This window comes from Triticum urartu, chromosome 7A, assembly GCF_056163025.1.
Source record: "Triticum urartu cultivar PI428250 chromosome 7A, HENAU_Tu73, whole genome shotgun sequence".
Lineage (NCBI taxonomy): Eukaryota > Viridiplantae > Streptophyta > Magnoliopsida > Poales > Poaceae > Triticum > Triticum urartu.
The window spans coordinates 585658183-585683623 of record NC_141879.1 but is presented as its reverse complement, the minus strand read 5'-3'; the positions used below and the strand labels follow the sequence as shown (position 1 = coordinate 585683623).

The following is a 25441-nucleotide window of genomic DNA, read 5'->3' as shown; positions in this document are numbered from 1 at the left end:
CACAATCATCCTTGCTGTACACACATTTTGAGAGAGCCATACATGATTTGGAATTTGTTAGAATACTCTATGTGATTCGCTTATATCTTTCCAGTTATATAATTTTGCTCTAGTGCTTCACTTATATCTTTTAGAGCACGGTGGTGGATTTGTTTTATAGAAACTATTGATCTCTCATGCTTCACTTAGATTATTTTGAGAGTCTTAATAGCATAGTAATTTGCTTAAAATCCTAATATGCTTGGTATGCAAGATTACTAATAAAACTTTCTTATGAGTGTGTTGAATACTAAGAGAAGTTTGATGCTTGATGATTGTTTTGAGACATGGAGGTAATAATATCAAAGTCGTGCTAGTTGAGTAATTGTGAAATTGAGAAATACTTGTGTTGAAGTTTGCAAGTCCCGTAGCATGCACGTATGGTAAACGTTATGCAACAAATTTGAAGTATGAGGTGTTATTTGATTGTCTTCCTTATGAGTGGCGGTCGGGGACGAGTGATGGTCTTTTCCTACCAATCTATCCCCTTAGGATCATGCGCGTAGTACCGAGGTTTTTGGTGACTTGTAGATTTTTGTAATAAGTATGTGAGTTCTTTATGACTAATGTTGAGTCCATGGATTATACGCACTCTCACCCTTCCATGCTTGCTAGCCTCTTCGGTACCGTGCATTGCCCTTTCTCACATTGAGAGTTGGCGCAAACTTTGTCGGTGCATCCAAACCCCGTGGTATGATATGCTCTTTCACACATAAACCTCCTTATATCTTCCTCAAAACAGCCACCATACCTACCTATTATGGCATTTCCATAGCCATTCCAAGATATATTGCCATGCAACTTTCCATCATTCCGTTCATCATGACACATTCATCATTGTCATATTGCTTAGCATGATCATGTAGTTGACATAGTATTTGTGGCAAAGCCACTGTTCATAATTCTTTCATACATGTCACTCTTGGTTCATTGCATATCCCGGTACACCGCCGGAGGCATTCATATAGAGTCATCTTTTGTTCTAGTATCGAGTTGTAATCATTGCGTTGTAAATAAATAGAAGTTTGATGATCATCATTTTCTAGAGCATTGTCCCAAGTGAGGAATATATATAAAAAAGAAAAGGCCCAAAAAAGAGAAAGGCCATAATAAAAAAAGGCCCAAAAAAGAAAAAAAAAAAGAGAGAAAGAGAGAAGGGACAATGTTACTATCCTTTGCCACACTTGTGCTTCAAAGTAGCACCATGATCTTCATAGTAGAGAGTCTCTCATGGTATCACTTTCATATACTAGTGGGAATTTTTCATTATAGAACTTGGCTTGTATATTCCAACAATGGGCCTCCTCAAGTGCCCTAGGTCTTTGTGAGCAAACAAGTTGGATGCACACCCACTAGTTTCTTTTGTTGAGCTTTCATACATTTATAGCTCTAGTGCATCTGTTGCATGGAAATCCCCACTCCTTGCATTGACATCAATTGGTGGTCATCTCCATAGCCCATTGATTAGCCTCATTGATGTCAAACTTTCTCCTTTTTTGTCTTCTCCACATGACCCCCCTCATTATATTCTATTCCACCTATAGTGTTATGTCCATGGCTCGAGCTCATATATTGCGTGAAAGTTTATAGGTTTGAGATTACTAAAGTATGAAACAATTGCTTGGCTTGTCATCGGGGTTGTGCATGATGATAGAATTCTTGTGTGACGAAAATGAAACATGACTAAACCGTATGATTTTGTAGGGATGAACTTTCTTTGGCCATGTTATTTTGAGAAGACATAATTGCTTAGTTAGTATGCTTGAAGTATTATCATTTTTATGTCAATATGAACTTTTGTCTTGAATCTTTCGGATCTGAATATTCATACCACAATTAAGAAGAATTACATTAAAATTATGCCAAGTAGCACTGCGCATCAAAAATTCTGTTTTTATCATTTACCTACTCGAGGACAAGCAGGAATTAAGCTTAGGGATGCTTGATACGTCTCCAACGTATCTATAATTTTTGATTGGTCCATGCTATATTATCTACTGTTTTGGACATTATTGGGCTTTATTATCCACTTTTATATTATTTTTGGACTAACCTATTAACTGGAGGCCCAGCCCAGAATTGTTGTTTTTTGCCTGTTTTAGGGTTTCGAATAAAAGGAATATCAAACGGAATGAAACCTTCGGGAACGTGATTTTCTCACCGAATACAAACTCAGGAGACTTGGACCCTACGTCAAGCCAGCTAACAGGAGCCCACGAGGTAGGGGACGTGCCTAGCCCCCCAGGCGTGCCCTCCACCCTCGTGGGGCCCCTGTTGCTCCACCGACGTACTTCTTCCTCCTATATATATCCACGTACCCCCAAACGATCAGAACAGGAGCCAAAACCCTAATTCCACCGCCGTAACTTTCTGTATCCACGAGATCCCATCTTGGGGCCTATTCCGGAGCTCCGCCGGAGGGGGCATCGATCATGGAGGGCTTCTACATCAACACCATAGCCTCTCCGATGAAGTGTGAGTAGTTTACTTCAGACCTACGGGTCCATAGTTAGTAGCTAGATGGCTTCTTCTCTCTTTTCGGATCTCAATACAATGTTCTCCCCCCTCTTGTGGAGATCTATTCGATGTAATCTTCTTTTTGCGATGTGTTTGTTGAGACCGATGAATTGTGGGTTTATGATCAAGTCTATCTATGAATAATATTTGAATCTTCTCTGAATTCTTTTATGTATGATTGGTTATCTTTGCAAGTCTCTTTGAATTATCAGTTTGGTTTGGCCTACTAGATTGGTTGTTCTTGCCATGGGAGAAGTGCTTAGCTTTGGGTTCGATCTTGCGGTGTCCTTTCCCAGTGACAGAAGGGGCAGCAAGGCACGTATTGTATTGTTGCCATCGAGGATAAAAAGATGGTTTTTTTATCATATTGCATGAAACTATCCCTCTACATCATGTCATCTTGCTTAAGGCGTTACTCTATTTTTAACTTAATACTCTAGATGCATGCTGGATAGCGGTCGATGAGTGGAGTAATAGTAGTAGATGCAGGCAGGAGTCGGTCTACTTGTCTCGGACGTGATGCCTATATACATGATCATACCTAGATATTCTCATAACTATGCTCAAGTCTGCCAATTGCTCAACAGTAATTTGTCCACCCACCGTAGAATACTTATGCTCTCGAGAGAAGCCACTAGTGAAACATATGGCACCCGGGTCTATCTTTTATCATATCAATCTCCTACTAGTTATTTACTTTGCTATTTATTTTGCCTTTATTTTACTTTGCATCTTTATCATAAAAATACCAAAAAATTATCTTATCACATCTATCAGATCTCACTCTCGTAAGTGGCCCTATAGGGATTGACAACCCCTATTTGCGTTGGTTGCAAGGATTTATTTGTTTTGTGCAGATACGAGGGACTTGCGTGTAGCCTCCTACTGGATTGATACCTTGGTTCTCAAAAACTGAGGGAAATACTTATGCTACTTTGCTGCATCATCCCTTCCTCTTCGGGGAAAACCAACGCAGTGCTAAAAGAGGTAGCACTGGCCCATGAGGCAAATTTAATGATTAAAATGTTTCATTAGTTAAATGTCTACACCGACTGGAAATTAATTAATTGGGGCATCAAACAAACTTCAAATTGGATGAAACTATATGAGGCCTCTCTAGACTATCAAGGCCGCATGAAAATAATCAATCCATTTGGAATTCATTTAATTCTTATTTAGAAAATAAATCCATTTAATTGAATAAATGAGTTTGAACCATGTGTGGTATTTAGGCTTAGGCTAAGATTGCGAAATGATCTGGGTAGCTCGCAAATATCACAAAGAAGGCCAAATGCAAGTTCTCGAGGCGATTCTTGAGCTAACACAGAAAGGGAGAAGGGTTTACTTATTCACCATTTCATAAAATGGAAAATATAATAGGGCTTAAGGTTTATTAAAATATTCAAATTGCTCTTTAATAAAATGCAATATGATGCTCATGCAATGATGGCAATTTTTAATTAGGGTATTACCCGAGCTATTCCACTTTTTCCCCGAAAAAATGACAACACAGCGTATATGTAGAGGGGGATTGAAATTATTCCCTTACCAAGCATGGATTAATATAATACACCCTGCTTATAATGAGATTGATTGGTCAGATAAGACAACAATTTATTGTTTGGAAATGGTAATGAGAGAACGTTCAATTTGACCCGCTCTTGCATGACATGGCAATTATATCTGCTATATCATGACAAATTATGTGTTTTTTTGGCTTTTACAATGCCAACCCCTTCTCAAAAAATGGCATTTGCCCTGTAACATCATGCCAATTAGAGGATACCCCGTGCGTTGCTGCGGGAATTGGTTGGTGAAATTTGGCTTGATAACATGAGAAGAAAATTAAAGATACATATGACTTATTGTATTTTTTTAATAATTGTAGAATATTTATTGAATATAAGTAGAATAGTTGAATGAAAAACATTATCCCATGCATTGTTGAATGTTGTGGTGAGTTTTTTTTCCGTACATGATTGCATGTTGAGGTGGGGCATATGTCATTCTTAATTGTATGATGAGATGGCATACTTGCATATTGAAATAAATAAGTTAGTGAGGATGACTCTCTTAGATATATAGGGTTCCTGAAATATGGTGGCAACTTTCTGCGTTTTATCGTGGCAATCCTCTGTTCTTTCATGGCAATTCCCTAAGATGTTACAGGGCAATTCCTAACATGATAACTTTTATCCTATATGTACCATGTCAATTATCTCGCTGCATCATTGCCATGTTATGCATATATATTATGCCGATTCTCAATGTTGCAGCATGAAGGTTGTTGAACATATATTTTTGCAAATTTCTTTGTTGTAGCATGACAATTCTCTCCGCTAACAAACATCGCGATTGCATGGCAATTCCAATAGCAGTGTGTGGGAGGGGGCGGGGGTGGGTGAATGATTCGACGGTGAGGACTCCAGTGAGGGCGAGTCTTCGTCATCCGCACAACGTCGTTCACTCACAGGAGCATCCCAGCACGAGCGGCGTCGTTCACTCACGAGAGCCTTCCGGCGCATACGACCGTTCGCGCACCATGGTTCCTAGGAGCATATGTTTGCTTTCTACTATTAGAATCCTTATTGCTTTTTAGTGTAAGCTATCAAACATTTTTCTAGAAAAAACTGTGTTATAGGTGGCGCGAAGGCAGCGCTTGGCTATATGTCGCTTATAGTGACCCCGAAGGAGGGCTCGCCTAAGAAGCCCTCTAAATTGGCCGACCCTGCGCGGGAGGAGCGCTGCTCCCCAGCTCATGTTTATTTTTCCCTTTATTCATTTACTTATATTACAAAAAGTATTTACCCTTAAATTTAGAAAATGCTCATCATGTGTTCAAAAAAATTTATACAACCCGCGTAATTCAAATAAAATGTTGATAGATTTAAGAGAATGTACGTACCATTTAAACATGCTCACGTGTTTTGGAAAAAAAAGTGAAAATTTTAAATTTACAAAATATAAAATGTTCACGTAATTAAAAAATCATATCCCTGCTACTTAAAAAATAATAGTGTTTCTTTTCCTGCCAAGCGAAGTGCTTCGTCCAATCTTCCATCATTTTTCTAAGTATCATTTCTTTGAAACCTGCCTTAACTGTCCCATGGTTGATTTGCCAAATAAAACTTATGTTTCTTTGGTGAGCCAATAAGTAATTACAAAATAAAATCCTAAAATACATGCAGGTAAATCATAGGCATGATTTGATAAATACTACCTCCGTAAACTAATATAAGAGTGTTTAGATTACTATTTTAGTGATCTAAACGCTCTTATATTAGTTTACAAAGGAGTACTTATTTACACAATCACATTAATATGGACTGGTAAATCACATGTTAACATTCTAGAATATTTATACCCGTTGCAACGCACAATCTATTATCTAGAGATTAAAAAAATACCTGACATTATAAAAAAAATGTTCATGTGTTTCAACCAAATGTGTCGTGACATTTCAAAAAACTGTTTATAAAGTGTAGAAAAATGTTCCTGGAGTACAAAATAATGTATGTAGCATTCAAAAATATGTTTAATTTTAAATAAATATTCACGCATTTCAGAAAAATGTTTGTGACATTTATAAAAAGGTTTATACAATGTAAAAAATAACCTGTAGTATAAACAAAATCATACTATTAAAAAATCAACATGTATTTGAAAAATGTTTAACATGTATTCAATTTTTTAAAGTATTTGAATAAAATGTACATCACGTTTTTGAAAATTATTGAATGCGTATCAAATTTGTTTTTTGAAAATAATTCGTATCAAAAAATGGTTCACATATATATTAAAAAATAATTCATCCCGCCCGCGTTACCCGGAACATTACCCGGAACGCAAGACGGTGCCGGCTATTGTAGGGGGAAAATTTCGATGAAAGGCTCGCCTGAGTTTACCAAATCCGGCCGGGTTCGTGATGCGCTTCTTATAACCGGGGGGTTGAATCAAACTCGCCGGCAGGAGCAAGGACGACATGCCGAAGCGCCCGCTGTCGCCTCAGCCGTGTGGGCACAGCAACGCCGCCAAGCGAGGGAACCACCGCGACCGCCGGCAGCAGCCGCGGCGCCGCCATGTGTATCTGGTGGTGGATGACTGGGAGAGAGGATACAGCGTCCGCAAGATCGACGTCGACACCTTCAGCCCGCAGGCGGAGGCGGCTCCGGAGCCGGAGCAGCTGCCGGAGCCGGCCGTGGCGCGGTTCGAGGGCCGCCACGGCCGTCTGGCGTTCTTCGGCGCGCACGGCGCCAAGATACTCGCCATGCCGGCCTACGGCGCCGCCGACTTCCCCGTCTACGACATCGAGACGTCGGGGATCACCCTCTGCGCCTACCCCAACGGCCGCAAGATCTGCGGCCCCCCCTTGCTGGCGTCCGTCGCCGGCAAGCTGTACATGATAGTCGAGTCCTCCCTGGGCGTCCTCGACGCCCAGCCGCCGCCCAACGGTGACGAGTGCAAGACATGGGGCTGGACCTTCTTGCCGGCGCACCTCCCGTCGTTCCAGTCACCGGACGTGAAATCGATGGCCGTGCACCCGGACGGGCGGACGCTCTTCGTCTCCGCCAGGCGGAGAACCTTCTCACTGGACACCAGGAGCCTCGAGTGGACGTGCCAGGGCAACTGGGCCATGCCATTCAGCGGCGAGGCCTACTTTGATCAGGACCTGGATGCCTGGGTGGGGCTCTGCATCCATGAGGGCGGCTTCGGCCATGTCTGCTCCTGCGACGCCGTGCCCGCCGTCGCCGCCGGTGCCCTCCAGACCATGCCGGCGTGGAAGCTGGGGAAGGACCGGCTGTTCCGCGCGGACCGCGAGAGGCACCTTGGCGCCACGCTCCTGTTCATGGGGGACAGCAGCTACTGCCTGCTCGAGTGTGTCTCTACAGCGGCGGCGGCGGAGGCCATGGAGGCCGCCGAGATTGCGGCCGCAATCCAGGTGGCCGAGGCGGCGCAGCAGGCGGCGATTGCGGCGCCGGAGTGGCAGCAGGTGCCGCCGGAGTGGCAGCAGGAGTGGGAGCAGGCGCCGGCGGAGTGGCAGCAGGCGCCGGCGAGGGAGGAGGATTCCGACGACGATCCGGTGGACTGGGATGACCTCGCCAACCGGTCCAGCAGCAACGATGACGGCGGCGACAGCCCGGCCGTGATTGACCTCGTTGATAGCGACAATGAGTAGTTTTTTTACTGTGTTTTTTATTTAATTTGGTTATGTCGTTGTAAGCTTAAGTAGTAGACTTTATGTATGAACTTGTAATCATCGAGTTCGCTCGACTGTGTAAAATATTTTATCTATGTTGAATGAAATTTAAGTGAAATTTCTTTTGTCCATTTCATTCGAGAGTTTTGATTTGATGATGAATTTGTACACGAAAATATGCTAAAACATAATAAAATAGTAAGGATGCTAAAGTACGTGATTGCATGCATGTAACAGAACAAAATTTTGCGAGTGTGTGTGCATCTCGAATGTAGTCCTACATGCACGATATGAACGGAATCAGACAGGAAACACATGTCGCTCAGTGTGTGTCCGGACATCGGTGTAGGGTACTTTAGCCTAGGAAACCCTAGAAAATGCGTCAAGGGTTAAAAAATTGCGAGAATTGACGTGGGTGCTGTGGATGGTGATGGCAACATGTGGAAAAAGTGTCATGACGTTTGACGAAGTAGAAAAAAAACCGTAGTTGGGAACCCACTCCCCGGCAGACCGAGAAGTAGCTGGTTGCATTGGGGCTACGTGATCGCATGCATGCAATTGCACCAAAGTGTGCGTACATGTGGGCACGGCCAACGTAGGCCCCCACGCAAGGTTAGAACGAAAACGGACACAAAACGGACGTTGCGTCACGTCCGGGCAGTGATTTTGCGATTTTCGACCTGGAAAACCCTAGAAAATGCGCCGAGCGCTGGAAAAATACAAGAATTGGCGTGGGTGTTGTGGATGGTGATGGCAACGTGTGGAAAAAGTGTTGTGACGTTTGACGGAGTAAAAAAAACCGTAGTTGGGAACCCCCTCCCCTGCAGACCGAGAAGTAGCTGGTTGCACTGGGGCTACGTGATCGCATGCATGCAATTGCACCAAAGTGTGCGTACATGTGGGCACGGCCAACGTAGGCCCCCACGCAAGATTGGAACGAAACGGACACAAAACGGACGTTGCGTCACGTCCGGGCAGTGTTTTTGCGATTTTCGACCTGAAAAACTGTAGAAAATGCGCCGAGCGCCGGAAAAATACGAGAATTGGCATGGGTGCTGTGGATGGTGATAGAAACGTGTGGAAAAAGTGTCATGACATTTGACGAAGTAGAAAAAAACCCGTAGTTGGGAACCCCCTCCCCGGCAGATCGAAAAGTAGCTGGTGGCACTGGGGCTACGTGATCGCATGCATGCAATTGCACCAAAGTGTGCGTACATGTGGGCACGGCCAACGTAGGCCCCCACGCAAGGTTGGAACGAAAACGGACACAAAACGAACGTTGCGTCACGTCCGGGCAGTGATTTTGCGATTTTCGACCTGGAAAAACCATAGAAAATGCGCCGAGCGCCGGAAAAATACGAGAATTGGCGTGGGTGCTGTGGATGGTGATGGCAACGTGTGGAAAAAGTGTCGTGACGTTTGACGGAGTAAAAAAAACCGTAGTTGGGAACCCCTCCCCGGCAGACCGAGAAGTAGCTGGTTGCACTGGGGCTACGTGATCGCATGCATGCAATTGCACCAAAGTGTGCGTACATGTGGGAATGGCCAACGTAGGCCCCCACGCAAGGTTGGAACGAAAACGGACACAAAACGAACGTTGCGTCACGTCCGGGCAGTGTTTTTGCGATTTTCGACCTGGAAAACCGTAGAAAATGCGCCGAGCGCCGGAAAAATACGAGAATTGGCGTGGGTGCTGTGGATGGTGATGGCAACGTGTGAAAAATGTGTCGTGACGTTTGACGGAGTAGAAAAAAACCCGTAGTTGGGAACCCCCTCCCCGGCAGATCGAGAAGTAGCTGGTGGCACTGGGGCTACGTGATCATATGCATGCAATTGCACCAAAGTGTGCGTACATGTGGGCACGGCCAACGTAGGCCCCCACGCAAGGTTGGAACGAAAACGGACACAAAACGGACGTTGCGTCACGTCCGGGCAGTGTTTTTGCGATTTTCGACCTGAAAAACCCTAGAAAATGCGCCGAGTGCCGGAAAAATACGAGAATTGGCGTGGGTGCTGTGGATGGTGATGGCAACGTGTGGAAAAAGTGTCGTGCCATTCGGCGGAGTAAAATGAAAATCGTAGTTGGGAACCGCCTCTCCGGTAGACCGAAACCGGGCTCGTTGCACAAGGTCCACGTGATCGCATGCATGAAATTGCACCAAAGTATGCGTACATGTGGGCACGGCATACGGAGGGGCCCACGCAAGGTTTGAACGAAAACGGACACCAAACGAACGTCGCGTCACATCCGGGCAGTGTTTTAGGGCATTTTCCTTGGAAAAATCTTAGGAAATACATCGAGCGTCGGAAAAATATGCAAATCGGCGTGGGTGCTGTCGACGGTGATGCCAACATGTGGAAAAAGTATCGTGCCATTCGGCGGAGTAAAATAAAAATCGTAGTTGGGAACCGCCCCTCCGGTAGACCGAAACTGGGCTCGTTGCACAAGGTCCACGTGATCGCACGCATGCAATTGCACCAAATTGTGCGTACATGTGGGCACGGCCTACGTAGGGGCCCCACGCAAGGTTGGAACAAAAACGGACACAAAACGAACGTTGCGTCACGTCCGGGCAGTGTTTTAGGGCATTTTCACCGGGAAAATTCTAGGAAATGCATCGAGCGTCGGAAAAATATGCAAATCGGCATGGGTGCTGTCGATGGTGATGCCAACGTGTGGAAAAAGTCTCGTGCCATTTGGCGGAGTAAAAAATATACTTATCAATCAATATAACTAATGATTGAGAAAAAAAACTAATAAATGTGTTCGTAGAAAAAAAATTAGTGGATAGGCCCCGCGTATACATGCATATCCATCGGGGGTCAAAGCCCAAGTGGACGCCGCCTTCACGCCTCCACGATCGGCAGTCCACGCCGCCAAACCCTAGCCATCTGCGTACGCCTCCCCTGACGCCATCTACGCCCGCGACGCCCCCGACGCCACCTCACGCCGACGCCGCCGACGCCCGCGACGGCCCCGACGGCATCTGCGAACACCTCCCTCAACGCCATCTACGCCCGCAACGCCCCCTACGCCACCTCACGTCGACGCTGCCGACGCCCCCGACGCCCGCGACGGCCCCGTCGCCATGTAACGCCGACGCCCCCAAGTAAGTGAACATAGACGCATAAGGAGTTTTGTCCTGGCTGGATTGCGAACATACGCACTAGGCAAAGCTAGCTAGCCGATCAACCAGAGAGCATACAGTACACTCAAAAACTATTTTGTCAAGCACATGGAGCGTATAGGCATGCATCCGGCAGCTGTTAGCAGACGCTAATTAGCCCGGTCATGTAGCTCCTTCAGTGTAGTTGAGTTAGTTTCATTTGTCATCGCCTTACAATCGATCAAAATTGTAGTATAAGAACACAAGCCAAAGGCCTAGGTAGTTTTGGTAAAACTGAGAAAAATCATGGTTTATAAACCACCAAAGTGTTTGGCTTTATTGTAGTTTTGCTATAGTTTTGGTAATAATTATGGAAGCATGACAACTGATCCTAATTCAGTTTTTGTACGTATATACAGCAGAAAAACCACGGTATAAAAGATACTATGGCATCTTAAAACACCTTCCTGTTCTAGTCGAAACACCTCAAAGTATTATTTACGACCTCTTGCAATTTTATTTACAGGTTGCGACCGACGCCATCTGCCACCAACGCCACCGCGCCGTCGTCCCCCAGGGCCGGCCCTAATCCCATGGCACGAGGTACTATGCATTCATCATGTTTATCATGTACCCATATAAAGTAGCTAACATTATTTTTGCTCCTATTCCTAGCGACGGTGGAGTACGGAGAGATTTTTTGTTCGGTTGAGAAGTGGTGTCTCTTGGTCAGCAAACTAAACTCTAGGCAAAAAAAGCGTTTTGCAAGCACTAGTTTTGAAAAAATGCTGATGATTCCTAGTGTGCTCATGCGAAAATGTTTGCTCAAGTTCATTATTAAACCATATGCGTTGGACAGAAAAAGGTTCATCATGCCATCAAAAAACGGTGCGATATCATTGCGCACCGAAGATGTGTTTGACATTTTCGGGCTACAGAATAAGGGCAAAGATGCCATGAAAGCGCTAGAAAAAGGGGGGTTAAAGGCGAAGGTGAAGGTGCCTAGTCGCTTTCTAGATTCCAATACGGGGGAAATGATGATAGACGAGTTGATTGAGAACATCGTTGGCAGTGGCATGTACGATGATGATTTTCTCCGTAGAATTGTTCTGGTTCTTCTAGGCACGGTTCTTGCACCGCAGTCCACGAAAGAAGTTCCTAATGCTTATTACAAGTTAGTGCACGATGTGGAGGCCATCAAAGCATATAATTGGAACGTGTTTACTTTACGCGTTTGCGTTGAAGGAATCACAAAGACCTTATCAGATCATACAAAATTTACTTGGCCGGTCGGAAACCTTACCCTCCTACAGGTAAATCTTATGGTATATTTGTTTCTTTCAAACTATAGTTTGTGAATTTTTTTTGCTAATATACTTCATGTTCATGCAGTACTTGTTTTGGGAGAACGTGCAGCCACTGGATGATGACGCATTTGATCCACTGGCTCATGAATATCCGCTGATGCTTAATTGGTCAGAAGATGAGGCTAAGAAGCGTGACACGTACGACACGTCATACGGCCGTGGTAATGGGACAGTAAGTTTAATTGGTTCGTACTGCATGCACTACTGTTACTATTTACATGTTGAGAAATTTAAATTGATTTAACCTGTCACAGATTGATGACGTGATCAGTGAGAAGTACAGGCAGACATTAATTGCTCAACAAGGAAGAAAGGCGGAGGAAGAATTAGAGCAAGAAGATCGTGCCCAAAAAAAGAAAGATAATAGAGATGAGGCGTCATCGAGCAGGGATACTACATTACATCAAGTGATGAAATGCATCAAAGATATGCAAAAAGAAATTAAACTTCTCCCTGGAAAATGTGCTGAGGTAATATGAGTGATGTGTACTTCAGTTTACATGGGATTATTCATAATTTATGCATGTAGTTAATGCTTTCGATGTGTCATTGCAGATAGTAGTGGAGAAGCTGGAGAAGAAAGGTCTTGTCTTCAAGCCAAACAAGGGGTCTGATGATGACATTGAGTTTGTGGAGCATAGTGAAGACTGGGTGGGGAAGTATGGTCCATCAAAATATTGGCCAGATGTAGAATCAACTCCTGGAAAAGAAGATATGGACAACAGGGTGGACGCATCCTTCACCACTGGGAACGGGAACAAATTGGCGCGTGAGAAAGGTGTGCATCACAACACACCTGGAACAGGAGATGAAGCCGACCCCTTCATTATTGAGGACAATGGTAATTCACCCAACCCATCTCTTGTGACGGTAGACACGAAGGACTTTCCAACTATTAATTCAACCCCCAAGAATATTAATGAAGTGTCAGACGGGTCTAGCGCCGATAAATCTGAGGAGATTAGTATGGATAGTCTGAACACCCGTATTAAAAATGCGAAAGAAAATGGCACTGAGGAGAATGATGGGAAGGAAAATGATGGGAAGGAGAATGATGGGAAACGCAAAAGGAAACAGTCAAAATACTGTCTTTCACCTTACCAGCAGAACGGTGGACGTAAACGTGCAAAGAAAAGTAAGTGCTACGTAATTTATTCTTGCAACATACTTCTGTCCTTGCATGCACACTTTATTAACTCATTGTTTCTTACTATTTTAGGTCTATTTGGTATGAGAGCTTCTATGATTAGTACTGATTACATTAATGAGGATCACATAGAGGCCGCGAAGTTTTATATCCGGACACTGGCAGAGTCGGAGAAGCTTTGCAGAAAAACTGTTGTGCACATGATGGGAATTGGTGGGGAAACATGTACACCTGATATGCTTCAAGCCATCATTTCAAAAAAGTGGTTGCACGGCGGTGTAAGTATTAGCACCAAGTTATTAAGTTCTACATGTCATTTACATAAATTATCTAATAGGAGTATTGCTGTTATGTTATTTTGTAGGTCATCAATAGTTATTGCAACCATATGCAGACCCATAATCCTCGTGCTGACCGTCACATATTATCATCTTGGGTGTCCCACTGGCTTATTCTTCGTGCTGATGGAAAGGTTAACAACTCTAAGAGGCATTTTATGGATCATTTCACAAACCAAACTAAAATGGTGTCTAGAGTTACTGAAGAGTATTTCATCAAAGATAAGGTACTTCAGTTTAGTATGATCATTCATAATAATAACTATCTGTGTGTACACCAACATGAATAAACTTTGTTGTAGGCATACTTTCCGTTTCATGTGGAAGAAAATTATTGGATAACAGTTCTTATGCACAACAAGAAAAAAGAGTTTCAAGTTTTAAACTCTACTGGTAAATGCAGCAAAAGAGTTCTTGCAAAGATTGCTAAGCTGGTAAGCTTACAACGTTACATAAAACAATATATAGTTATTCGAAACGTACTTCATATGGATTTGTCATTTTTATTTCAGAGGGCAGAAATAGCTAATGATACAAATGAGGTGAATGCTCTTATTGGAACGGAACATCCTGACGTATCTTCCTGGCCAATAAGGGAATACGATATGCCGTCACAAACAGACGGGTATATTGCAAATGTTGAATTAGTATGTACTTGTCTGATCCATCAATAATTGACTTGTGGTTTCTTGCAGAGTCTCTTGTGGTATTTTCGTAGTGAAATGCGTTCAAAACTGGGACGGAGATGATTGGACATTTGAGTTTGATCAACATGAGGTTAATGCTTCAAGGGGACGCATTCTAGCTGAAATACTTTTTTCAGAGTGCAACACGAAGGAAGTAGTGAAAGAGAAGATCCTCAAGATCATGGAGAAGAAATGAATCGGAGGATGGGGTGTTGGCTATTATCTCCACTAAATAAACGTGCCGTTGTCGGTACTTGATACAATTTTCATAATAAGACATCTCTATATTGTAATGCGGCATGGTTTAGCATGTTCCGCAACTAAATAAATGTGTCGTGGTCGGTATTTGCTACAATATCTATTTTTCAATGTCACTCTTATTTGCATCGTTGTCAGTGACACTCTTATTTGCATCATTGTGGGTGATGATTTTTCAACTTGTTATATAGTGTGATGATTACGCCGCCGTGGTCGGCCTGGTGTTGCTAGTTTATATTGTTTTGTATATTGTAGTGTGATGTAATGTGGACGCCGGCTGCTTTTTGTCAAAAAAAAGCTTAGAAAAAAATGCCCAACCACCTCAGCCGGGTCCATAGTAGCGAACATATCATACCCAAATCAAGCCCGAAGGGGGCGACTCGAGCGGCTGATAGAGCCCACTAATGGGCCCGGCAACGGGGTCCAACGGGGCTGCAGGCGGTAATAAGAGAGGAGCTCGGTGGAGGGGGCGGAGGCAGCTATTTAGGTCGCTCCTCGCGCCCCCCGGCTTCCGAGGTGGTACTAAATATGGCGCCCCCATGGCGCCCGACGCTGCACTTGGTTGCCGTAAGGCTCAGGAGGCCTAATGTGCGTTGTCTCAGGCCGGCCCAGTTCGGCCCAATGAAGGCACGCGGCCAGTCGCCCCCTCCCCCGGCCCACGCCCACTCCCCTCCCCCGCGCGTCGCTGAACTCAGGGTTTAGTCCCACCTCGGAAGCGGGGGCGGGCGAGGACCGGCTTAAATACCTACCTCCGCCCCCTCCGCCGAGCTACTCTCTACTTAGTAACCGCAGCCCCGTTGGACCCCGTGTCTGGGCCCATTAGTGGGCTGCATCGGCCGCCCGAGTCGCCTTTGGGCTAGATTTGGGTAGGTTCTGCCTGCTACTATGGGCCCGGCAGAGGTATTTGGGCAAATTTTTTTCCGAACTTGCTACTTTGGACAGAAGCAGCGGCCGGTCGCATTTCAAAACAATACAAAGGGAATCACAGTACAAAATAGCAGCGTCCGGCCGCATTTTATCAATGTACAATGAATACAAATCAGGTCTAGTAATCATCATAAAAATTAAACAGAGTTTCGAAACTGCGAGTAAAAATTGCAGTACATATCAAGTTTTCTGGCACACATGTGCGAATAAAAATAGCATAGGTTATTCAGACATGACTCGTGCGATCACTTTTATTCTTCCTACAAACCAAGCTGCGTCTCTACGCCCAGTTCCTGAACAAAACATAAAGAAATGGGTGAGCAAATATAGTTGGTAAAATCAAAATAGCAACATAACAAAAATAAAAAGGTTGCAACTCACTTCTCGTTCTTACTGCATGTAGCCTTGTTATGACCTGGGAGACCACACAGACTGCACAAAGGACCACTTTTCTTCTCTGTAAAATCTTTTGGCCTACCATTCTTTGTAACGTCGGGGCTCCCCTTTGATCGCCCCTTCTTAGGTGCACCCTTCGTCGAAACTTTCTGAGGATCACCAATACCAGGCTCAACTTGTTGCGCCTGACTTGCCTCCTTCTTCAGCATAGCATACCTTTTACTTCCTATAAGTTCCTCCTCTGAAATCTTTTTCTACGCTATTATGTTGTCCAGACACTTCATCAACTCGTCGTACAAGAAGGGATCATTTGCTACAACATGAGCAGCTTCTGCGGTTTTAATGGTTATTGCACTATACCGTTCTCTCTCCAATGGCCCTGACCAACCCCATCCAAACATATCACTCTTCCGCTGGACAGGCAACCCATCTCTCGCATGTTTGGACAACCGATGCAGGACACAACACTTTGGTATTTCAGTTAATTTCAGATGATGGAGAACAAACAGAATGTGTTTGCATGGCAGCCCTTTCCGAACCATCCTAAGACAACTGCATGTAATAGTTTCTTCTGAGTTACCTGGTTCATAAACAACATTGTACCTGAACTTGTGGTTATCCTTCCATGTCACCATGAATGTCTGACGGCCAATTCCCACGAGCGTCTCAAATATCTCCAACTGACCCATCTTATGCAAATCATCTTGCAGGATGTAGAAATTAGCAGGTGTGAATACTTTGGCGGCATGCTCCTCAAGGGCCTTATATTCAGTAACCGATGGTGGTTCCTTCTGGAATGCCTCGCAGTCATCGTACGCCTCATTCTCACGCAGGCAAACTATACAGTTCTCATAATGCACCACCAAATCTACAATAGTCATACCGTAGTCCAGGTGAAGGTGAAGGCAGGAGTTGAGGCTTTCACTCCTCTGGTTACTTCGCATACCAAGGAAAAAACCATCGGAAAGATATGAAGCTGCCCACAGTCTCCTCTTCCTGTACATCCTGTCAAGCCACTCTTCAGTTCTATCCGTCTTCCATTTATCATAGAAAGCTTTCCATCTCTGCTCAAAGTTCGCTTGAGAGGTGGCATAGTACAAGAGCGATCTGAACTCATCCAGTGACTTGTAATGCAGGTGCCTTTGCATATTTTTTTCGATATGCCAGGAGCAAAGATGATGGAAAACATCTGAAAGGACAGTCCGAATAGCCCGGATCATTGCAGCGTCACCGTCTGTGATGATTGACTTTGGCTTCACCTGGCAATTTGCCTTCATAAATGTCTGCAGCAGCCACACGTATGTCCCTTCCGTCTCGTCAGCAATGATGACACAACCAAACACTGTGGTGCAACGGTGGTTGTTAACCCCGACAAAGGGGACGAACGGCATACCGTATCTGTTCGTCTTATACGTGCTATCAAACACGACCACATCTCCGTAGTCCTGATAGTCCCTCCACGACTGTGCATCGCACCAGAACATACTCTTCAGTCTCCCTTCCTTGTCTTGCACATACTCAAAAAAACTCAGGGTCCTTCTCCTTCCTGCTCCTCATAATGCCAACTGCCGTTTTTGCATCACCCTTTGCAATGAGCTTCATTTTTTCTCTGCAGCAAAGATTGTAAATGTCCCTCCTGATAAGCCCGCACTTATCGTACGAACCGTATCTGCTGATGAAGTTGTTCATTATAATATGCTTTCTTATCCCGGCTGCTTCCATCGCCAATATCTCGGCCCTCTGGCCATCTCCAATCCGTCTGTGTGACCACAAAAAACAAACCTCGTCGGGACGAGCCATCGCGTGGTTGTGATCATCCACGAATGATGCGACGAACCAAACGCCACGTTCTCTGTCCAGCTTCACCACCATATGTGCACCGCAGTCGCAACGAGTCTCCGGTCTAAGCCTGCGCTTGCGGCCCTCCATGGTTATGAACTTGTTCTGCCTTCTCCCTGCCCTGGAGCAAAGAAACCGCCAGTACCGTATCATTCCCGAAGCACCTCGTTTCACCTTCTGTTTCCTGATACTAAACCCGTGCTCTCTGGCGTGATTGTTGTAGAATATGTATGCATCCCCTTATGACCGAAAGGTCATACCCATGACCTTCCAATGTGTCTCAAGCATCTTCTGCTGCCTTTGAGACTCCTCAATATCGATCTCTCCCTCATCGTGATCAACGCTAGGACCATCTGACTCATCCTACAACATTCATTTGAAAATATATATGTCAATAACTATCATTTAAACCCTCATTTAAATCATAGTATTGATCGATGTACAACATCTATCAACTAACCTGGCTCAAATTATCTGCAAATGATTCCTGCCAACTATGTTGCACATTGTCAACATCCACATCTTCCTGCAAATTTGTACACATAGTTAGCCATGCCATACTTTGCAAATTCAAAAATAAAATCAAAATATATGCCACTTACATTTTCACTATTTGCGCCATGTTCATTACTATGAAAATCATCCGGAGGTAAGATATCATATGACGAGACGGAATCATTGTCGCTGCTGTCATCATCTTGGTTCAAATTATCATTATCAGTCTTAGTCACCTTATCAGTATCATTCTCGTCCCTCCCGAATGCGGATTCTTCGTCCATGTCAACACGCCTAGCTAACTCACAAAACTGCAAAACATTTGAAGTGTTCATTACAACAATGACAAAAACTCATGTTGGTTTGCAAAAAAAGAGAAAGACGTATAATCCATGAACCCAGCAGCTACCATGAATTTTTTCTTAATGCAATGGTTCAAACAACACTTTTTTGTGTTGTGTGAAACAACTAGTTGAGGTTGCCCAGCGGTGTGTGCATATTGTGTGATGTCGTCATGACAAAAATAAGCGTTCTTTAAATTAACTAGCCCTAACTTCTATCCTAGATTCGCCACTTAACTAGCCCTAACTTCTATCCTATATTCGCCACTTAACTAGCCCTAACTTCTATCCATCATGCCCGCTAGGTTTAGATGACAAACCTTGCCCCGCGGTGTAGGCATCGCCGGCGTTCGACGACGGCAGCTGTCCCCGCCTTGAATCTACCAGCCGGCCACGTGCACGACGAGCCACCGGCCGGATGTTTGGTAGGATCCGTGACGGGGGGTGGGGAGACTGGTCCGGATGCGGCGTGTCACGTCGGGCCCTTCATGTTCGGGGGGTGGATGATGACGGTGAGATGCAGCGACGCACGCCGTTGGGACGGCGACGATGGCGTTTGACGGGGTCGCACGGCGGCGATCCGCGGCGTCGGCGATCGGATGGGGCGGGCGAGTACACGAGGTGGGCGGTGGAGTAGACGGGGTGCCTTCACGTCTGGGCGGTGGACGATGACGATGAGATGCTGCGACGCACTCCGTTGGGACGGCGACGGCGGCTTCGGACGAGCTCGGACGGCGGCGGCGGACGAGGTCGGAGGGCGGAGATCCGCGGCGGCGGCGATCGGATGGGGCGGCCGAGTAGACGGGGTCGCGGGCGAGTAGATGGGGTGGGAGGGTAGATCGTGCAGGCAGTTTTTTTTCCCATGCGCACGGTCTACGTACGCCAGCTACAACCGTATAATACGATGTGGGCATACCCTTCTTTCGTATGACTATTCTGCCCTTCTACGTTTTGTTGGGGGGGGGGAGGGGGGGTCTACCGAAGCAAGCCCCAACACAGAAAGAGATCTAGTGGCAGATGCTTGCATACATCATACTGATCAGATTCAGATCCAATGCTTTTACATGAAACAATACCCTTGCATTAATTGATCATTGTGATCATAATGCACAGTAACTAGTGGCCAAATTAAGAATCTCACTAGCACTACTGGAAAACATGCCATTGAGATACTCCTACACACTTGCAAACTATAGATTACACAGTTTGCTTCCTCTGCTTTTCTCAGCTAATTAAGAGTACCACCAGGCTTCCTCTGCTTCCTCTGCCTACTCTGCTTCCTCTGCTTTGCTTCCTCTGATGTAAGACTACCACCAGCCTTCATGCATGTCCCGTTGACGAGCCATGGCAATGAGTTGAGCTTGATAACGCCATGCTTCCTGCCTTGCTTGTAGTAGCTCCTCGGGGGACCTGGTCACGTCGGATGGATCGATCCACGGGTCGTTCAACTGCACGGTGTCCACCATCTGCTCCACCTTCCGCCAGGCCTCCGCCCGGCAGCGCTCGATGTCGCGCCGACGGCCGGCCTCTTCTTCTTGGGCGGCAGCGCGAGCCATGGCGAGGCGGGCGTTCTGGATCAGTTTGCGCATGCTCGGTTGCGTCGCAGTCTCCGGCGAGCTGGCCACGGGGTTCTTGGTCGCCGTTGGGCTTCTTGGATCCTCGCCGCTACTGCTGGTGCCGGGACACGGAAGGCTGTTGCTGTTGATCTTGGCGGCAACAGCGGCATTGAGGAGCTCGCCCCCGGAGCAGGTATCGCGTGCGCGCTTCGCCAGCGGCTGCCCGTCGCGCACGGACATGGGCCGCTTCGGCGTCTTGGCAGCGGCGGGATTCGCCATCAAGGCAGGGTTTACGGGGACGCGGGAAGAGCAGGGGTCGAGGTCGGCGGCGGCGCTACGGCGCGGGAACAGAGACGGCGGGAGCACCGTGGTGGCGCCCATGGTCGCGGCCGTGGGATCGCGAGAGCAACGATCAAGCGAACGCGATCCGGCGTTGGCAGAGATTGATCGGGAAACGGGGCGAGCAAGAAAAGAAGGACGCGGGAGAGACAGAGCAAGCAATTTGAATCTGAGTCGGCCCAGGCATAGCCAAAACGCGCACTAATGGATCCGAGGCTGATCGGAGGCTGATCGTTCCAACTAGTAGCAACTCCTTTCCTTGTGCTTTGTTAGCTTTGCCGACTTCAGTTCAGAGTCAAACATCGTAACCAGCATTTTTTTTAGAAAAGAAGGATGATCTCCGACCTTTACATATGATGCATGCGGTCATTTTATTAATTATTCTCACAAGACCTTACAAAGTTATACAACAGTCAAACTAAAGCCACTGTCTAAGCAACAAATGTCACTACACCTATCCAATTGATGAAGGGACGCTGATAGCCTGGGTCTAATACCAAACAGACATCGCAGCCAAACCTAAACATCTAAGACCCGAGGTCCCAACCAGGACGCCCGCCTGGTATGGGGCACCTACCAGTCTGGCGCACTCCTCAACCAGGACGTCTGCCGGGTATGAGGCTGCCGCAGCCACCTGCCACGAGTCCATCTTCAGAGTTGTACTGTTGCATCTACCGTGCCAGGTCTCTCTACCATCGACGCTACCACGACGCCAGACATCGCTGTCCTTCTGCGCGAGTCCATCCTCCCGCATCGAACTCCGAATCTGCACTGCACCACGCCGTCAAGATCCGTCGCCATCAATGTGTAGGATGAAGCATCACTCCACCAAAGACGCCGCCCGCTGGTCCCGCGAAGCCGAGTGCACCTCCAAGAATGCCTCCCCAAAGGGGGTTACGACACATGAATGCCGCCAACATCCTATCAGCTGATCTAGGGTTTTCCCCGGAGGTATTGAGTGGAGTTGGGAGATTCACCTCGATGATGCCTTCATGAAGGAAACGATGATAAGGGCATCGTCATCACCGGCTCCGGCCATCAACCGAAGACCAGGTTTTCACCCCGATCCGTCCCAAGAAATCCGCCCAACAACCTGTGCACCGTCTCGACCACCTTCAAAGCCCCAGATCCAGCCGCCTAGATCCGGCGACCAACCGCAGCAACAGTGCCACCGTGGGATCCCTGGCGCACCGGCCACTGCCTGAGTGTGTCACCACTGGAGCCTAGGAGGAGGGCTCCCACCCCGCCTCGCCAAGCCGCGAGAGCCGCCGAGAAGGATCCCGCGCGCTCGTCACCGTCTCTGATCCGAACCAATCCAAAGCAGATCGCCGTCACAGATCCGCCTTGGACAGGGACTACACCACGCCATGCCGCCGCGGGAAGCCCTAGCTTCACCAGCCGCCACCTTGGGATCCAGACGGAACCTCGCCGCTGCCACCGGCCAAGTTCCGCCACCGCCGACCGGCCACTGCGACCTCCGCCGCCATGCCGCCGACGGATCTGGGCGAGGATAGCCATCCTCCCCGAGGACACACGCCGCAGCCTCTTCTCCACGTACTCGCACGAGAAGCCACCTTGGCCGCGTCCCCACCCCTCGCCGGATGCCGCGCACGTGCCACCTCGCCGCCGGCGAAGGCCGCCGTGCCATGAGGAGACCCACATGAAGCCGCCACACAGCTCGGCATCGACCCATCTGCAGCCGCGCCATGGGGCCGCCGCCGTCAAGATCGTCGCCGCCGCGCCGCCAGGATACGCGCGCCCCGGCGCCTCCGCTCGGCCTGGCCGCTCCCGCAGCCCACGAATGTGAGGAGGGGAGAAGGCCCCCGCCGCCAGCCACCGCAGGGGGCTTTGCCCTGGCGGCTCTGGCCGGCGGCGGTAGGGAAGGGGAGGAGGAGGAGGGCTAGCGGCAAGGGGTGGCGGCGCCGCACGTGTCGCCCGCGGGAGGGCCAGCATGGTGCATTAGGAACTTTTTTTCTTTTCATCTTGATGAAACGCCCTTATTTTGAGATCCTGATGTGTTTGTGGTGTGTTTTCCATGTCCACAGATCTTAACTCTGAGCTCTGTGGTTGCTGCTTGTCAAGTTGAAGAAGTTTGATGATTTCTCATTTCTCAAGTTGAATGTGCCGGCTAACTATCAGTTTTGGTTTGCAAACACTTGTTCTCATGTCCTTCTCCATGTCCCCATAACTGTTCCCAAATATGAGCAATCCCGAGTAAACTTCGCTGAAACTGGAATAGTAACAAGTAACAAGAAAGCATGAAACATCATATATCTGAATTACCACAATGCAGCTGATGGAACATCATTCTGGTAGCTGCTACCACAGAAACATGCTTTTATTTTCACTCTGCGAAAATGCTCTCAGTATCTCGAATATGTACGCTACATGACCCGTAAAAAGCCCACAATCCTTACTCACATTTTTGTATTATACTACTATATGGCACTGAATGTTGTTCATCATGTCAAACCTCTGGGTCCAGGATGATTCGAACTCTAGTCGACATTGGAGCGGAACTCATTATGGTTACGTCTATTGTCCTGCTTAATTGGCCCACGTATGTCGATGTCAGACGACATCTCTTTTCTATAGTTACCAAAGCATCTTTTGTACAAAGTTTTGTGAATCAATCCTTTGTATTTTCAAAGGAAATAAACCATTAGCCTACCCAATGGTAAAAAAATCCTATCAGGTGACATCTCTTTTCTATACGATCTGAGATAACTTAAAACCTGACTGAAAAAAAGTTGACTGAATGTGCCTTTCTATTACTTCACAAAAAGGGCACAGTTGTACAAGAGACTGATGAAGACACATGCAAAATCTGAAGAAAAAAAATGCAGAAACTGAAGACCTGAGAATAACTCCAATAAATACAGTGATGGGAGGAGAGATGCTTTGGTTTGGTTAGTCTATGGGAGGAGAGATTTTACAAACTCTAACACTGAACAAGGATGATGCAGAAAAATACTGAAAGAAAGCTGAGAACTAGGCTACAAATTAAGTAAGAGAGAATGGGATTCTTACCTTATGGTCCATGCAAAAAAAAGACCTTAAAAAATAAAAGATACCCATATTGCTGCTTGGATTCCTGTACAAAAAAAGGACATATAAAAAAATGAGCCGTGATAAAAATTTGCAAACATAGTTAAATGAACACATCAGGGGGGGGGGGGGGGGAGCTTAGTACCAAAAAGACAAAAAAAAGCAAATAACTGACCTTGAAGAAATTAGCTCAACCGGGGATCAGTAAGTGCAGATTGACTAGGAACTGGGGGCAAAAAAGATGGAAGACAATGGCTAAAAATTACCTCTACAGGGAGCAGTAGGTGTAACATGGCTTCAAAACTGACCTACCATACGAAAACATGAAAAACAAATAATGATAAAATTCAGCAATGCCAGATGAGTTTATCACACTTTAGCTGCAGGAAAAAGGCCAGGCCATCTCAACAAGCAGATTAACAAACAAAATTACTCAAACAATTAATACTGGTTAAAAAAAAGGTTTCAGGTAGCTTGGGAGCAAAATCATACAGAAAAACCAGCTCGAGAACTGAAATACAAATTGTTGAACTCACAGAAAACTATAACGATGAAATGAGACGAGTGCACGCGGCCTCCTGACTAAACTGGAGCAACTCTCAGATCCTGTTAATGATCATAATCATTTTGAATTCCTCAAAGGGGAACATACAACAGATGGAAACATAGAAAGAGATCTAGTGGCGGATGCTTGCATACATCATACTGATCAGATCCAATGTTTTTACATGAAACAAAACCCTTGCATTAATTGATCAATTGTGATCATAATGCACACTAATTAATGGCCAAATTAAGAATCCCACTCGCGCTACTGGAAAAATGCTTTTCTCAGCAACTAAGTTGACAACTTGTAGGTTATCCTCTGCTTCCTCTGCTTTTCTCAGCAACAAGCCTTCACTGCTGATGATTTCTGCCTCTGCTTCCATCACTTGAGCACACATCCGTGGATTTGCGTCGCTTGAGCAACGCATCCATGCATGTCCCGTTGATGAGCCATGGCAATGAGCTGAGCTTGATAACGCCATGCCTCCTGTCTTGCTCGGAGCAGCTCCTCAGGGGACTTGGTCACGTCGGAGGGATCGATCCACGGGTCGTTGAACTGCACGGTGTCCACCATTTGCTCCACCTTCCGCTGGGCCTCCGCTCGGCTGCGCTCGATGTCGCGCCGACGGCCGGCCTCTTCTTCTTGGGCGGCAACGCGAGCCATGGCGAGGCAGGCCTTCTGGACCAGCTCGCGCATGCTGGCCGGTGGATTCGGTTGCGGCGCGGCCTCCGGCGAGCCGGCCACGGGGTTCTTGGTCGCGGAGGGGTGGCGGCACGTCGGGCTTCTCGGATCCTCGCCGCTGCTGCTGGTGCTGGGACACGGAAGGCCGCTGCTGCTGATCTTGGCGGCGACCGCGTCATGGAGGAGCTCGTCCCCGGAGCAGGCACCGCGTGCGCGCTTCGCCGGCGGCTGCCCGTCGCACACGGGCATGGGCCGCTTCGGCCCTCTTGGCAGCAGCCGCGGGGTTCGCCATCAAGGCAGGGTTTATGCGCACGCGGGAGGAGCAGCGGTGGAGGTCGGCGGCTGCGAGCAGAGACGGCGGGAGCGCCGTGGTGCCGCCCATGGTCGCGGACGTGGGATCGCGGGAGCAACGATGAACGATCCGGCGTCGGGAGAGGGAGGAAGGTGGGTCGAGGGAGGCTGATCGGAGGGCGAGGTCAGATTGATCGGGCGAGCAAGAAAAGAGGGACGCGGGAGACAGAGAAGTGGCGGCAAGCAATTTGAATCCGAGTCGGCCCAGGCTTAGCCAAAACGCGCACTAATGTCTGAATCCGACTTCAGTTCAGAATTAAACATC

At 46.9% G+C, this 25441-nt stretch overlaps 3 protein-coding genes and 2 pseudogenes across 3 annotated transcripts; 2 read left to right on the top strand and 3 right to left on the bottom strand.

The window, feature by feature from the left end:
• The first annotated feature begins 6503 nt into the window (after nt 1-6503).
• Nucleotides 6504-7732, top strand: LOC147960549 (uncharacterized). The gene has a single exon (XM_087533405.1). It carries the CDS (start codon nt 6539-6541, stop codon nt 7730-7732), a length of 1194 nt encoding a protein of 397 aa, XP_087389531.1. The 5' UTR covers nt 6504-6538.
• Nucleotides 7733-11573: 3841 nt separating this feature from the next.
• On the top strand, nt 11574-14594 carry LOC147960548 (uncharacterized). Its single transcript, XM_087531392.1, has 9 exons — nt 11574-12173; nt 12253-12399; nt 12482-12697; nt 12783-13362; nt 13447-13652; nt 13739-13939; nt 14015-14146; nt 14225-14337; nt 14408-14594. The coding sequence occupies exons 1-9, from the start codon at nt 11646-11648 to the stop codon at nt 14592-14594; spliced, it is 2310 nt and encodes a 769-aa protein (XP_087387518.1). The 5' UTR covers nt 11574-11645.
• A 1366-nt stretch (nt 14595-15960) lies between these two features.
• LOC147960547 (protein FAR1-RELATED SEQUENCE 5-like) lies at nt 15961-17463 on the bottom strand (annotated as a pseudogene).
• Nucleotides 17464-19768: 2305 nt separating this feature from the next.
• On the bottom strand, nt 19769-20591 carry LOC147960546 (uncharacterized). The gene has a single exon (XM_087532355.1). It carries the CDS (start codon nt 20589-20591, stop codon nt 19962-19964), a length of 630 nt encoding a protein of 209 aa, XP_087388481.1. The 3' UTR covers nt 19769-19961.
• Nucleotides 20592-24525: 3934 nt separating this feature from the next.
• On the bottom strand, nt 24526-25207 carry LOC147960545 (uncharacterized; annotated as a pseudogene).
• Between the last annotated feature and the right edge of the window lie 234 nt (nt 25208-25441).